Source organism: Calonectris borealis, chromosome 23 (genome assembly GCF_964195595.1).
Source record: "Calonectris borealis chromosome 23, bCalBor7.hap1.2, whole genome shotgun sequence".
In the NCBI taxonomy this organism is placed as follows: Eukaryota; Metazoa; Chordata; class Aves; order Procellariiformes; family Procellariidae; genus Calonectris; species Calonectris borealis.
The window spans coordinates 3,121,089-3,136,759 of record NC_134334.1 but is presented as its reverse complement, the minus strand read 5'-3'; the positions used below and the strand labels follow the sequence as shown (position 1 = coordinate 3,136,759).

General features: G+C 43.0%; 1 protein-coding gene across 11 annotated transcripts; it reads right to left on the bottom strand.

Annotated features, from left to right (window-relative positions):
- Positions 1-4,706: 4,706 nt before the first annotated feature.
- On the bottom strand, positions 4,707-15,544 carry CCNL2 (cyclin L2). Of its 11 annotated transcripts, none has more exons than XM_075172337.1 (12): positions 15,140-15,541; positions 14,078-14,152; positions 13,683-13,792; positions 13,283-13,403; positions 11,978-12,042; positions 9,019-9,118; positions 8,829-8,933; positions 8,452-8,593; positions 7,538-7,655; positions 7,363-7,455; positions 5,956-6,070; positions 4,707-5,869 (listed from the first exon to the last, which is right to left on the bottom strand). In XM_075172337.1, the coding sequence occupies exons 1-12, from the start codon at positions 15,461-15,463 to the stop codon at positions 5,846-5,848; spliced, it is 1,392 nt and encodes a 463-aa protein (XP_075028438.1). In that variant the 5' UTR covers positions 15,464-15,541; the 3' UTR covers positions 4,707-5,845. The 11 variants fall into 11 exon arrangements, with proteins under 11 accessions (XP_075028438.1, XP_075028437.1, XP_075028436.1 ...); XM_075172339.1 differs by lacking the exons at positions 4,707-5,869; positions 5,956-6,070 and adding exons at positions 6,306-6,324; positions 7,048-7,177 and having other exon boundaries at positions 15,140-15,544; XM_075172340.1 differs by lacking the exons at positions 4,707-5,869; positions 5,956-6,070 and adding exons at positions 6,307-6,324; positions 7,117-7,177 and having other exon boundaries at positions 15,140-15,544.
- Positions 15,545-15,671: the final 127 nt, after the last annotated feature.

The window sequence follows — 15,671 nt, the reverse complement described above, 5'->3', positions numbered from 1 at the left end:
AGCAGACTCTAGGAAGTCAAACATGAAAAGAGTAGCCACCCTTCACAAACAGAGGTGCACAAAATACTTGCCATAAACCAAAACCATGATCGGTTTCGGTTCTTCAGACCTGGCCAGATCAGATCTTAAGTGGGCTTCAGAGGTGGCAACGGACTCCCAAACTTCTGGCCAGACTCCAGAGGCACGCGCAGTGAGCTCGGCAACGAAGGTGGACAGTTTCTGACAGAAGTTGAACCTGCCTCCCACGTCCCACCACGCTGATTCTCCAGAGGTGCAAAGGGCCCAGCACCCAGCTCTGCCGGGAGACGTCTGCACTGAAGCTCACGGTACATCTCAATTAAAGCCTCCCTTCCCAATGTCTAACAGGGAATTGAAACCTGCTTTTCTCATCTGATCTCACAAATTCCAAGCTTTGTTCTTCCCTCAATTCTTCTTTGATCGTGTCAACCACAGGCCTCCTATCTTCGGCTCACCGAACCAGGGGGATCTTTCCCTCTTGGTCACCACCTGCCTGGCACACACTGAGCTAGAAGTTGTCCATATTTGAGGAAATAATTCTTTAGGCTCTCACCTGAAAAAGGCAAGCGTTGTTGGCTGACCCTCTGCTGGTAAAAGCCAATACAGACCCGAAGGTGTGACCCTCCCCCTGCACATGGCATTTATAGCCGTGGAGTCCATTGTTGAGGAAACATCAGCCAGGGAGCCTAGAGGATTATTTCCCGGGAAGGAAGGAGGACTCGCCTGCGTTGCTAGAGCTGGTAGGCGGCTTCCTCTGAGGAAAGAGAACCGTAGCCTGGCCAAGACTGTCGCGTCTTCTAAGTCACAGGTCTCAGTAAGCGCTGTCCCTGCAAAGCTTCTGCCCAGTGAGATGACCTCTCTCCAGGCAGAAGGAATTACACGTGAACACCAGATGGAGAGATGACAGAGGAGTAACGCGGGAGATGTTCTGATGAGCAAGAGCCACGTTGCAGTTTTCAGATGTTCAGAAAACAGGAAAAGAGAAGTCATAACTCACCTGAAGAGCTGAGGCTTGTATATGCATGCACGTACATAAAAATGTGGTGGTGTTTTTTGTTTGGGTTTGGTGTTTTCTTGTTACGTAAACCCAAACTCCTTGCCTTCTGTTTGCTCAGCCCGATACACAGATTTCTGTGTTTTGTAATCTTTGTAACCATGAGAACTAGAAATTTTTCTGTTTTCTTAAAATGAAAACTTAGATTCTCTCACAATTTTTTACCCAGTAGGACTACAGGTTGTAAACAAATCCTTAATATTGTATGATCTGTGATACAGTCACAAGCGCTGGTAGCTGGGGGAGCTAAAGAAAGAAGGCTGCTCTCAGTACTACGAATACAGAGAAACCACTTTGCAGAGATTTCAGCCGGAGGAACTGGTCAGGCCAGAGGTTGTCACATTTTCTGACTACAAGGACTCGACTATGTCTGGATTCAAGGACAGGCATAACCCAGGCCTGCACCGCTTCTCCAGCCTCCTGAAACACACGCTAGATCAAACGCTAATGGTATCTAGAGAAGAGCAGTTGATCCTTCGGTAAACAGTGAAATAATGTCTGAGCAGGATTACACATCATTTATTCTATTTTCAGCTCCGCTTACTAGGAAAGCAAGTAGCAACTACAGAACTAAAAGGTTCAGAAAGCAAGCTCTTCACCAAAGAATTGTCCAGCTCCCCAAGAGCTCCATGCCTGGCTGATGGGCGATTTCCTAAGTCATGGTTAGGGCACAGACTGTCTCTTCCTACCATTTCACGAGCCACCAGCGTTCTGCCGGACACCAGTGGTTTCCGATTGCCTCCCCATCAGATGACCCCAAGGTGAAGGACGTTTTTCTAACAAGACAAAAAGCAGCCCTGTTCCTTTCGGCTCTGTAGGAAACATTGGGAAAAGCAACTGACAATCAGATGTAAAGAGGCAAAAAGTAGGGTTCCAAGAGGGCGCTAAGCGTATGTGAGGAACAAAGAAATGGCTTGACACAGTATTTCTTAACATTTTCTGCAAAGACTGGGCCAATTTCTTTTTTCCAGGCTCTTTTACGGTGTTGTGCCCCACCACATCCACTTGACACCTACCACAGGAACTGTGCTGACAAAAGATAAAGTGAACAAATGCAAACTGGTGCCAAGAAAAGAGAAGAAAATAATCTGTCCGCTCCATTAATGGGACTTCTGGCTTGCTTGCTGTCAGCAGCACTCGCTTCCCCGAGTTGTCTCAACAGCTCCCTGGGGCTGGCTCACATCAAAACCATCGCAGATGTTCGTCCACATGATGAAAATGTTGAAACATTTTCACACCCCAAGAACTGGCACCTAGCCCATTGCTCTTTTCCATGTGTCAAGGGGCAAGATTCTCATGAAGCGCAGTTCTGTCATCTCCCAGAGGTCAACCGTAGCCCTTACCCATGCAGTTTGTTCACTGCTGTACAGGTGAGGAGGACCAGAGCCACCACTGTTCGTGAAATTCAGCTGGTATCTGCCAGCTGTATTTTAAGCAAGAGAAATGCATGTTCCATCCCAGACTTTTGTGGCTTGGTGGATGTCATGTTTGGTATCAGCTGGGGAGGTGCCTGAACTAACAGAATGCCCAAGATTCCTAACTTCAAGGAAATGGGGATTTAATTCAAAGGTTCGGAAGTTGACCACTGCAAAGAGCTTAAATTGAAACTCTGGAATGACCGCTTCGGAACGCCAAGCCAGTTATTTTCAGAGTGAAATATGACAGACACTACGGTTCTTGGCAGTCAGTGCTGAAACACTACTTGCTGGTAAATTCCCCTAGAGTTACCAAACACAGGTGGTGACTCTTCACCCTTGGGACTCCCGGAGGAAGGGAGAACACCACAGCATTTGCCTGCCCTTACGGCTGCAGGCCATACCGCCCGATAGCAAACGCAGGCACAGCTCTATTCAACAGCGGTGCATCCACTCCCATCTGAGGAACCAGCCCCCGTATTTCACAGTTCTCTTACCCTTCCTCTACCTACTCTAAGCATCTTCTCCCAAACCCACCTCGCTGCCAAGACATTCTGTGTGGCTACCTACGGTGGGCTTTTTGCTGGTAAAGACAGCTTATTCTCTTCTAGAGCAGGATGTCTTTTAATCCTGTGATAAAATCCCTTTTGTTTTGGAACAAACCCACTTTAATGTAAAAATACATACACTTTCTCTCGTGTTTTTTCCTCTCCATATTTTAACAAATGTACCAGAAAGTAGATTACTCTTTACTCAGCACTGCACATAAGCACAGTAGTTTATAGAACACAGATGCCGATTTTTATGCCAAGCAACATTATGTTCACGCAGAAAAGTGTACATAGCCCGGCTCTTACCTTTATCCTCGTCCATGCTACTCGCACTGGAGGCAGGTCATGTCTGTAGCTAGCAGAATTGAGACTTCACTAAGGTAATTCCTCTTCAAGTCTTTCTGGAGGAGGCTGCAGCCGTGAAATCTGCCTCCCCGATGTGGCTTACATCAGGAACTGGACAAGAGGCAATGCCAGAAGCATCCAGAGCAGAATGAAGTAATTAAACAGGGAAACACTGACTACCTTTTAGAACTGGAATTAGTAAACAGAGATTTGAGGTTGACCTGCTTCAAGTAATATCCAGATAGTTAAGAATAAGACTTAAAATGGGAACTCTCTAGAGAACATCGTTACTTCAGGTTGTTCATATTTGAATAGATCAAAGTTACTTTTTGTATCACATTATGTCAGAGCTACTTTAATATTTGACATCTACTCAATTTTTCAGCATACCAAGTATGAAATAATGAGTTTCCATCTGTGTGCAAAGGTCAAGTTAAGGCAGATAGTTTGCTGATTCAGGAACAGATTAACTTACATTCCACAGCAGTGCTCTGCTGAAGCTCCAAGGAGCTTTCCTTGTATCTGCTATCTCAATTAGTTGTCTTTTCTCAGCTGAGATGTAATCAGAACTATGGTGAAGAACTACAAACCAACTACTGCTACTGCAAGGTGACCAGGAAATAACTAGTCTTCCCCCTGCACAGGAAACAGGGACACCCACTGGAACCACCCAGTAATGATGCACTTAGAACAGGTAACTGTGTTGTGTGAAGTAGTAATTCCTGTTAGGGAACAGAACGTCAGAGAGCTGCAGAGGTCAAAAGCATCCCTTCGTTCAAAGAAAGATTAGTCAAGTTCACAAATACGTCCACTGGTAATTACACAGAATAATCCTGCACAATCTCCAGCTCAGGAAATTGGTAGATTAGAGGTTGGCTAAAGGAAGGCTGACTGCAAATCCTTTCAGCTGCCTTGCTTCCACATTAAAAGTTAAGAAAATTGCCACGAAATTGGTTTGGATTTAAGAGAAGCGTTAGAAGAGTCACTGTCACAGTGAGGCACCTGCAAGACTGACCACAAAAACCTCACACATCTCGTTTCCCCGGAGTGGAGAGAGGACATTGAACCAGCAGGCAGTGGTTCTAGCAAGACCTACTCACAGAGCTGGAGCGGCTCCAGTAACAGCACCTATTTTGCTCAGTACACCAGTCTGCTCCTCCAGGATGGGCCCAGCAGGACATCTGCTATACTTACACTCAGGGTGTAACAGCTTAGGCTAGTCTTAAATCCACTACAATTTGATATCTCTTCACTCAGCACCAAATTTCTTTCCTTACGAGGAGGCACAGTGGTATAGCTCATAAGAAACTACTTTCAAGTAAATTGAATAGAAAACCAAATACTTTAATGAAATTAGAGAGCATGAGAGTAACAGCTCAGATATACCACTAGAACTGATACTACTGGGCTGTGGGGTTTTTGCTATTTTTTTTTTTTAAATGCTGTTCTTCAACAAGCATGCAGATTGACAAACTACTAATTCTTCAGAGTGTCAAAGATCCTGAGTAAAGAATTTTAAACCACTTAAAATGTATATATAGGAAATGTCTTATGAGCTGGTGACCTGCACACAGCATTGCACAGATAAAAATATACTACTCTCAATACACAGAGCTAAATACTTTCACATTTATCAGAATTTTCTACACAAGTCTTTCGATAGAATTCAAGTTTTGAATTTTCTGTATATATCTTCCACCTGTATTAAACAAATGCTTATTTACATTGTGGATAAAGTGTAAAGGCTAGTAAGGCCATATTCCCATACTGTACTGTAACACTGCAAAATATATATACACATATATAACCTAATATAGGCAACAGTTCTAAAAAAGTCACCTTACATTTGTACAACATAATTGAGTCGGTATGAAAAGACAGCTTTGTTAGCACCAAGCCACTCCAATGGTTTTTATGAACTGTCTTGAGCCTTCTAGTTCCACAGGGAAGGACTGTTCAGCACAGTATTCCAACTACTGAGCACTGGAGGTCCTGCTTGCAGAACTGGAAGTCCCAAGTAACACTCCACTGCACTACGGTATGCAAATTACTAAAGAGCAGGCATAGGAGCATCCAGAGACAAGTTCTGCAGTGTTATTAGGTGACACTCCAGCAGAACAGTCACCAAGACATTTATCAGATCAAGTCTTTCACATCATCTGTCTTGTTAGTGTCTTTCCTTTGGATTCATGATAGTAAGTACAGATTTGCCGGCAGAATGGACATTACTCAAGCTAGGTGGTTTACAAGCCAGGTTAACCCTATGCTGCAAAGACCAAATGAGGAAGAGCTGCACTGCTTAAATTCCAAAGGAAAGAACTTTTTGCTTTATTCATCGCCTATGCCTACTGTGGCCAGGATGGTCTCGGTCATAGCGATGACTTGCTCGCTCATAGGAGCGTGAACGCTCATGCCTGTGATTTCTGTAGTAGTGACTCTTCTTCTTGTACTTCCCCGAATGGTCAGAGCGCTCCCGGGATCGGCTCCTGGAACGGGATGAACTCCTGCTGCGCGATTTCCGTGGTTTGTGTGTTGAGTATTTGTAGTCTTTTGATTTCTTGTAACTTCTCACCTTGGAACCTTTGTAGCTGGAACTGTGGTTGAACTGTCTTGGAGGAGAGTCACTGCGGCTCCTAGAACGGCTGTGGGATTTGGAACCGCTTGATGTGGAGTAACTTTCACTCTTCCTATGGAAAAAGAAGACGAAAGAAAGCATATGATTTCCTTAACATTAAATGGAATTACTCTACATTACTATTAGCACCTAAATGTAGTCACAATACATACATACACGCTTTAAGTACCATATATAGACAAATGCTTCTCCCTTATAGAGCCAAGGTGTGCAAGCAGTTTGAGACCAAGCACTTGATTCTGTAGTCTGTTGTTCAGTACCCCATGACAACTAATCTTGTGTCGCAGACTTGATCACACCTGGTTACTGCAGAAATACTAGTTTTTAGAAACTCAAATCCCTTTGGAGTATAGTAGTCATGTCTTTGTTTTACATTTTTTTCCTTCACTACTTAGAAAACATGCGTGAATAGCTAAGAGTAACTGCCAGATTCAAAGTGCTGCCAACAATAAGACAAAAGTTAAAACTACTTCTCCTGCTTCAGTTATAGTAATACTGTCACCAAAACACCCAAGTTTGGAGTTAATGTTCCTTTCTCCCTCTTTGATTACCCTTCTGTGGGTAGCATGATTATATGCTGAACTTCCAAGTTAAAGGCAGTACAGAAAGCAGATATTTCATTAAATTCAGATAATTACTAAAATGCAATTTTGAAATAGAATTTTACAAAGAATTTTAAATCAGCAGATTTTAGCTTTGGTCTTTTCCACATATGCATTAACACAAAGCCATTCTTTTATCAGTACACACCCAAACCCAGCGGGATACAGACTGTTGAATAAAAAGTCAAACTTGCATTTGCTGAGGGGCATGAGTCTCTACTACCCTCAACTGCATACAAAACGGGATCATTTTGTATTTCATAAATTGAGGTTTTGCAGGAGCAACTGCCAACGAGACTGGAGTTAAGAGTTCATTTACTGCAGAAAATGCTTTACCTACTTCAGTACAGTTCAGTAAAAACATAAAGGTTGTAGCCACAAACACACAGCTTTAAATATAAAAACGCCAAAACAACAACAAACCAACCCTGCTGCTTGGTGGGCCGTATGTCACCAATAAACAGGCTGACATTCAAAAATGTCCCAATATGCTTACACTCTCCTTCCAATCGATTTGGCACAGGTATGACAGGGTCAGACACTGCAATTCCCTTGACCTGTGAGCCAGGACAGAACAACTCGTAGCCGTAACATTTCTGGATCTTTAATTAGCAGCACATACTGCTGTGTTATTTCACAGCCTCTCTTGAGAAGGTTGAGAAACTATCAAAGCTCGTTCTCTGAAATTCTGCAAAGTCTGGGAGCTTCTCACAGCACGCCCTTCTTTTACAGTAGTACATACCTGTGCTTAGGGGATGCAGACCTGGATGGAGATCTTGAATAACTTTGATCTCTACTTCCACTTCGACTTCTGCTTTCTCTTCCTTTCTGAACGCTGCAAAAGACAATAAACAGTAAGTTATTTTGCTTGAAGTAGTAATGGGAAAAAATAAGCTTCCTCATTATGAAAGCATTACCCGTTTACTGGGCTATTTGAACTCATTCTTTTTGCTCCCTCTGTTTTCCTTTTAGCATTCTTCATTGCCTGAACAGGTAGCGGTGAAGGTTTATTTCCTTTAACCTCCTTTGGAGACTCTAGAAAAACAAGCCTGTGTTACCTTATTTTGAAAGTATGGGTAGTGACTGAAAGAAGGACTGAAGCCTCCCCTTGCCCTGTTTCATCATCTTCTTAATAATCAGTACTGTATACATGTAGTTTGCATGTATGTGCACACATGCATGCACACACAATCAGAAGTAGATCTGAAGAAGTTCACAGAAAGCAGAAGTTAATCTGAAACATTTCCGCCAAAATACTGACATAACACCAGGGAATTAACCGCAATAGCACACATTGCTTTCAAAGCCACTCCAAGAAGGCAGAACAGCAACTTCCTTTTCTTGTCAATTATTCAGTATCTTTTTAAAGGCAAACTGAGGAGGAAGATGGTAAATGTTATCCTTCTAGGCAAGACATGCACCAGACTGGAAACTTTAGACCAAGTATGCAGGAAAATATTCCCCACCCGTCACCCACAAATACTACTCCTGCCAGAGCTCCTAATCATACCTACGCTTTAATACTGCTTTAGCGTAACATGCCAATTGCACGTATTTGTTTGAGTTTATTGCAAAACCACATAAAAGCAAGTCCCTGTACTATATAAGTTTAAACTAGCCTTAATTTTAGACTAATTTGATTTTAGCCTTTATTTGTTTCAAGAAATTAAAGTTACGATGCTGCTCAAACTCTGCCATTTGAATAACTGCTAGAAGCCAGCTTAAAAAAAACACAAACAAAACCCAAACCACACTGTATATGCATCCCAAAAAGGTAAATATACATTTAAGATGGGAAAGAGTTATTAAAACCAAGTTATCCACTACTTACCATTTTTCGGGATAGGGGAAAATCCTGATGTGTTATCCAAACTCGGGGCTCCCTCAGGTACTAGACCTTTAGCTTGTGCTTTTGCCTCTTCGATAGCCAATTTCTTCTTTTCTACTTTACTTTCCAGATCAGATAAATCAACCTGTGAACACAGGAGCACTGCTTTTGACAAAACTTAGTAAACTAGACTTTCTGCTTACTCACTTACAGGGCGGGGTGGGGGGCGGAAACCTAAAGAGACCCAGACACTGTGACTACTATCCTGTTCCACTTAATGTACCAGGCTTGCAGCTAGTTTCAAATGGAATAAGGTTTTCCAACTCATGTTCTAACCAGCAGCCTTTAATGAAGGCTCACAATATGAAAAAGAAGCAAACCTTCTTCCGAGTATAGAGTTGCAAAATTTTTAAGCAGATTTCTTGAATTTCTTCCTCTGTTGCTCCAAAGAGTAAAAACCAGTGTGGACGATTAGGAAGTGGAATCTGAAAGGGAGGGAAAGACATGCTCAGTTTTCTGCTTCTACTGAAAGACCTAACAAACTTGAAATTAATGGAACTGTATGCTCACCTCCAGCGTCCTAGCTGCGAGGTAAATACATGCACAGGCAATGCTTTCTGGCTGGAATCTTACAAAGACATCTGTTCTCAGGCTATCATTCATGTAATTCCTGAAAGACAGGATATCAGCAAAGTTGCATGGCACTGCCAAGTTGTTTGGCGTTTTCTGGGTTTTTGTTTGTTTTACTTCTACAAAAACTATTTCTTTCTGCATTCAGTTACTAGACCTCAACATTATACTCCTGTAAATCTAAAGAAAAGTTGAATGATTTTACTAAAAATAAAAACAAAAAAAATTATCCCTCAAGGGGAGGGATGTGTGACAGAAATTAAGTTTGACTGACTGGCTGCTGCAAATGCAGTTGTGAAAAGAGAACCAATTTTAACTTTACTTTTCCTTCTGGATCTCTACTGGCCTGCTCTCATGCAATAGACAAGTTACTTTCATCAAGACAACACACAATATAATCTGAAGTTATAGACTTTTAGGTTCACACGTTTCTCTGCAATAGGGCTGAACCCAGATGGTTTGCTGAAAGCTGCAGCTCCTGTAGTAGTTCTCCCATGAAAATGCAGTCCACTTCAGCACGCATCAACTTCCACCACGCATCAACTTCCACTGGAGATTTAAGGGGTCCCTTTTCCTTCAGAAGCATTATTTTCCATCCAGAACAGAATTCTTTTTGATGCAAAAAGCAGCCATAGAAGAAATCAGGGTGTTTGGGAACATCAATTCAGGAGAATACTCAGTATTCAGGCAGATCTCCTCTTTCGCACATGAAATACGGTTTCCAAATTGTCCCATTTCAGTAAGGTTGCTTAAAATGAATATTCACAGAATGAGAAAACTGTAAAATATTGCATATATTCCAGTCAGTACACTTAAGCATTATTCTTCTAAATCTTAAATACACACAGTAACTTCCTCTGAATCTGTCAGCTGATGTGCTTAAAAAGATCTAGTTTTTTGAGCACTTATGTCAAGCAAAGTATCAGATGGGGAAAAGCTAAAACCAGACACAATAGAAAGTCCTCAAAATAATACGCTTTCTGAAAGTAGTAATTAACCATGTGGGTACCCAGTATACAAGGATTCACTAACCCCCAAGACATCCAAACCAGAGACCACAGTCCAAACACTTGTAACCAGTTTACACAGGACAGACAAAAGGAACTTGAATCCCCGGAGTATCAAACTCCCACCTGCCCCAGTTGTCTTACATTCTTGTTTATACGAAGAGCAACTGCTACCCCAGAGAAGCAATGCTAACATCAGCTCATCTTTCTGGGAGAAAGGAACTTCAAAATCTACTTTTCTTGTCCCACTACAAAGAGAGCACAAACCTTTTGGCAAAAGAAGCGATAAAGAAAAGTGGTACTTCAAACATCTGGAAGTCATACAGCCTTTTTCTTATTGGCCAAATTGAAAAACATGCCTGCTTCCAAGTTTGGCCTCTGCATATTTTCCCTGTGGGCTCAGAATCAGACACGTGAGGAAATGAATCCTTGTCACAATATTTTAAGAAAAAGGTAATGTAAAAACGCACATTTCAAAAAACAATTATACTGGATATCCACCAGTTTTTTCAGGTACTGGAAGCAACGAGCATCAGTACACAAATATGTCATTTTAACATCTGAACCATTTCTCAATTGGGGTAATTTCATCCCTCCTCCTCCTCCTCACCTACCCGCCTTTCATAACAAGCAGAAAACTGGTAATGAGTAGTCCATAACTCACATTCGAGTACTTCATGCAATGGTACTGGGAAATCTGGTAGTGGGAAGTTTCTCTAAGTCTTAAGTATTACATTTGACTCCAAGCTTCACACATCTACTCAAATGTTTTCTAACTAGTTTACAAATGGAAACTAGATTTCAGTTTTTGCTAATTCATCCCTTGCAGACTTAAATCCCACCTTAATCTGCTTTATCATTTAAGGATACATCATTTTAACAGTTATAGAAATATAACATTAAAAATCTTTTAGAACTTCAACAATCAGGTTATAAAATATACAACAGTCAAAATGCACAATAAAAATAAAAGTCAGAAAGTATAAGCACAAGAAGCAGTTGGCCAGTTACTATACTATCATGTATATACCACCTGTCTAGAGTCAGCCTTCTCTTTGTAGAGCCTGCTTTGGTTTGACTGAAGACGGCAGCTATCCCTGCACCATAGCGCTTGGGCAGCAGAGGAGAAGTCTTAGTCACTTACCCTCAGAGGCTACCCTTTGATTAAAAGAGTACAGAAAAGAAAAGTCAAAACTGGTTCTCTACACACAGGTCACAGTACCAGACAGTTCAGTCAGCAGAAATATGATCTTTGGATTCACTAAGGGTTTTTAAACCACAGTATTGTTAAAAAGCATTACTGTTTAAAAGCATTATCTATTTGTTAAGTTTAAGACCTGGAATTTTACATAAGCTTCCCATCCCCAAGCAAATCTTTACTGTAATGAGAGCGACAAGGCAGAGGACATTTCTTGTCAAACATGAAAACATTAAGTTTATCCACTCTTAGAAGCTGACATCTTGCATTATCCATATAGAAAAACGAAATTTATCTGTGCTAAGTTTTTGATACACCTGTAATCAAGCTCAAGCCTTGGGAAAAGCCATTTCCCAGCACGGGTAACAGACTTTAACTACATCTAATTTTCTTCGAAGAACAAAAAACAAGAAAACCCTATAACTCACTCAACATTTTCGCTTCAGCTGAAAAGTGAAAGCAGAGAGGAGGGAAGTGAGAAGTCAGGGTGGAAAGCTACCTTACCATTAAAACAGTGCCTCTAACTTAAGAGGCCGATCAACATTTGGGTAGTAGTTTGGGGCACGCCAAGAAACACTGGAGCTGTCTGGTGTGGCCCACAATCATTTCTGAGCAATGTTGCCCAGAGTGCCTCAAGTGACATATTTCTGCTACTGCCCCTGCTGGTCTCTTAAAACAAAGAAAATCAACTTACCATGAAGTCTGGACCAGGTGTTGGTTACGTTCACATTCTAATACCTGAAGGTACATAACGATTATCTGGAAGATATGGGTTATCGAGTTATTAACGAGAATCTTGAGAGCCACCTATTTATTTCAGAGGGACTTCCATGAGGCATGTGTTATTCTCTTTCAAGTTATAAAACACTCCACGTGAGAGAGTGTTTGCAACATCCCCAGTGTTTATCCACAGAGCTTCTGCTCTCCAACGCAAAAGTTTGCATGAGTTGACACTCAACCAGATCTGACCTTCCTATCTCTCCGTCTTCTGAGCAAAGTCATCATGCTATATTCATCTAGATGTCTCGTCTTCAACTGTTTTCAAACTAGGTATGTTCTCCTATACAATTCACGATTCCTTTTTAGCTGTAACTTGCGAGAAAATATTGCTAGCTGCAATAAGCAGTAACAGAAGTATAACAGTATTTGCAGAGAACAGATGTAACATGTTGCGTGTCACTGATTTATTCAGCTCTAGTTTTTTTCTTAGGTTTGAAAAGAAAACAAGCATGCAGATAAAAAGACTACTCTAATAGCAAAAATTCATACCAATTAACAAACAAGCACAATTGTCCTCTGGGGTACTGATAACATGAGTGAATTCTGAAAGTCAAGTAGGCTTAAAAAGACCTTAAAACAGCAGTAGTTTAGAGGAAGAAAGAGCAAGATCCCGAGTTCTGCTGGCACAGAAGCAGGAGGTTCTTTTACCACACTTCGCTACTTAAGGCATAATGCTAATGGTACTAAAGCACCAACTTAAACATCCTCCAAGTATCATCCTAGTGTGACACGTGATACTTAAATATTGACAACTGTCTCATTTCTAGTCAAGCCTTTCACATCCGAGTGTACTTTTTAGAACATAAGAAACACTGCTAACTAGCTCATACGGGTTTAATAACCTCAGCATGTTTCCATGACACACAGCGTTTCTGATAATAGGATATCACAACCCTAGGTCTCCAAATTCCTTTCTGCTTAAGAATCTATGTTTGGTTGACGTTTTCTAACACCAAAGCTACCTACTTATATAATTTGACTTCAAGCAATACTTAGCATCTGCAGCCACCTCCAGTCACCATTCAGCAGTGATGAAGACCAACTAGTAAGAATCTCTTAAATGAGAAAGAAGACATCGGGATCATAAGAAGCTGGCTTTACTGAATTAACTAGTGTTATCATGTACAAACCATACAGCTTCCATGCAGTTAAGCAGTCTACTCAAAGCATTTATAGCATATGAAACACTGATTATAAAGTTAACTTATACAGTACAAACCTTATGAGGGTGCTTTACATGAACACAAAATCCCAACTCCTTTAACACTCTTCTTTCTGCCTTAATAATTTGATTCTTCAAGTTCACATATTCTTGATCCAGTATTAGAGGCACAGGTTTTCTGCAAGACAATTTCAGATTCTGAAGATGATAATCTTAACCTCAAAGAGTACTCATATGCAGGTTAAATTGTGTTCGTGTAAAAATAAGAGAAATCACTATTTATAACGCCAAAAATATTTACTTAATAAAATGGGTCAACTCACTTTTCTCCTTCGTAAGATCTCTTCAAGATGTTCCCTGATTTATGAAACAGGGAATGATACTATCATCGGCCCATGAAGTTTAATTATTAAATTACAACATAAATACTTCAAATTATTTCAAAGTCTACACTTACTTTTTTTCCCGTAGATGTCTAAGACGATGGAACACGTTAATTACATCCCTTATGCGTCTTGGTGCTTCTTCAATTTTGGATGCCAGATGAACACAGGCCATTGACACATGCTGAAATATAAGTATTGCAAGATACTGATGTTTTGCTCAAATCAGGAACTGATCGCCTCCAACAGCTTAAGGAGGGATAACAAGAGAAAATGGTGGTGAAATAAGGAAATATTAAAAATTTGACAAAATCAGTACTATGTAGCTTTGTAAAATCACGTTGATCAACAAGTAAAATCTACAGGCTCGTTACCAACACTCTGATCACACCTAAGTTGACAACGTGCCAAAACAGATCAAAGATTAAATAATATTTGTAGCCATATACATCTTTTAATATTTTCTTACCTCCATGGAATGCTTCACAAAAGACTTGGTATAAAAAAAACGTTGAAATAGCACCTGTCCTGTAGCCATAGCCACCTAAAAAGGAAGTAACCACAATAGGTATTAACAAAACAACTACCAGTTCCAAAAAGAAACTACCTAGAATGATTTAAACAGCTTTAAGACTCAGAAGATTAGCTAAGCTATATTTAAGTATGGGAGTAAGTTCAGTGGTATCTGAAGAAAACTAGCCCCCCTACCTCAATAACAAATCAAGTTGCCCAAAACGTTAGCCACGTAACAAACACCGTAAGTCAAATACGTACATTAAATCGCAAACTTCTTTTATGAAATATGAAAACATGCTCCAAATTAAATTAAAAAAAAAAACAAACCCAACCCAAACGCTAGAACCTAATAAAACTGAAAGTTGTGACTGTACGCCAGAAAAACTCTACTTTTTCAGCGTGGAAGGAGGGGGGGAATCTAATCATATTATGATTTGCATATAGTCGTAACACAATTTGAGGAGCTGAGACTCGGTAGCTAGAAGATGCCTGGAAAGTTTTACACTCGGAGAGCAACGAGACCGTTTGCTATTGGAGTTGGCCAGGAAACAAAACCTTCCCGAGGTCACTACAATTCAAGCAGTCCTCCTTTCCGCAAGCCCCGATCTTAAAAAAGCACGGCGGGAGCCCCCGCCCTGCCCGGGCCGGCCCGGGGAGGCGGCGGGGGCGGCGCAGGAAGGCGGTTACATCACCCGCTTCCTGCTCCCAGCCGGGCGGGGAAGGCCGCAGGCCCCGCGGGGAGGCCCAGCGGCCCTCGCGTCCCAAACCCCAGCCAAAAGGGGCAGCTCCCCGGCCCTCCCCGCATCTGTAACTGCGGATGGCGGCCTAGCGATCGAGCGGCGGCTCCGCCGGGGGCCGCGCCGGCGCCAGCGGGCCGAGGCCTAACGAACAAAGCTCTCCCCTGCCGGGAGGCAAAGACGCCCGACCCCGCGCCCGCCCCGCCCCGCCGCGGCCTTCTTCCCCGGCCGCCGGCGAGAGGCCTCCCCACCCCGGGCAGGCCGCGGCCCAGGCCCACCTGCGGGAGGCGAAGCAGGATGCCGGCCGCCTGGATAAGCTCGCAGCCGGTGACGCGCAGCTCGGTCTCGGTGTCGGGGTCGAGGCCGCTGCTCATGGACGGGGTGAAGCGCAGCGTGTGCTCGGGCAGCAGGCAGTTCTCCAGCGTGATCAGCACCCCCGAGTACAGGCGGTCCCCGATCAGCACCGCCCCAGGGCCCGCCACCGGCGCACCGCTCCCCGCCGGGCCGGATCCCGCCGCCAGAGCGCCGGCGGCCTGAGGCCCCGCCGGGCCGCTGCCTCCCACCGCTACCACAGCCGCCGCGCTGCCCGAGCCCGCCGCCATTTTGTGGTGGTGCCGCCGCCTCGCCCGGCTCCGCTCTCCTTCCCCACCGGGCGGCGCCTCTGCCCCACCGCCCCCCCCTCCTTCTCCACCTCCGGTCGTCGCCTATTGGTGGGGCGCGGCGAAGCGGCGGTCACCGATTGGCCCGGCCGCCGCGACGTCTGACGCTAGCCCCGGCCGGAGGGGAGCGGCGTGACGCACCGGTTGGGAA

Coding starts and splice junctions, on each gene's coding strand:
- CCNL2 (XM_075172335.1), bottom strand. CDS start 15,463: ATGGCGGCGGGCTCGGGCAGCGCGGCGGCTGTGGTAGCGGTGGGAGGC. Junction 14,153..15,139: donor TCCTGCTTCGCCTCCCGCAG/GTGGGCCTGGGC, acceptor CTTCCTTTTTAG/GTGGCTATGGCTACAGGACA. Junction 6,071..7,362: donor TCTGCATCCCCTAAGCACAG/GTATGTACTACT, acceptor CTTTTTCCATAG/GAAGAGTGAAAGTTACTCCA.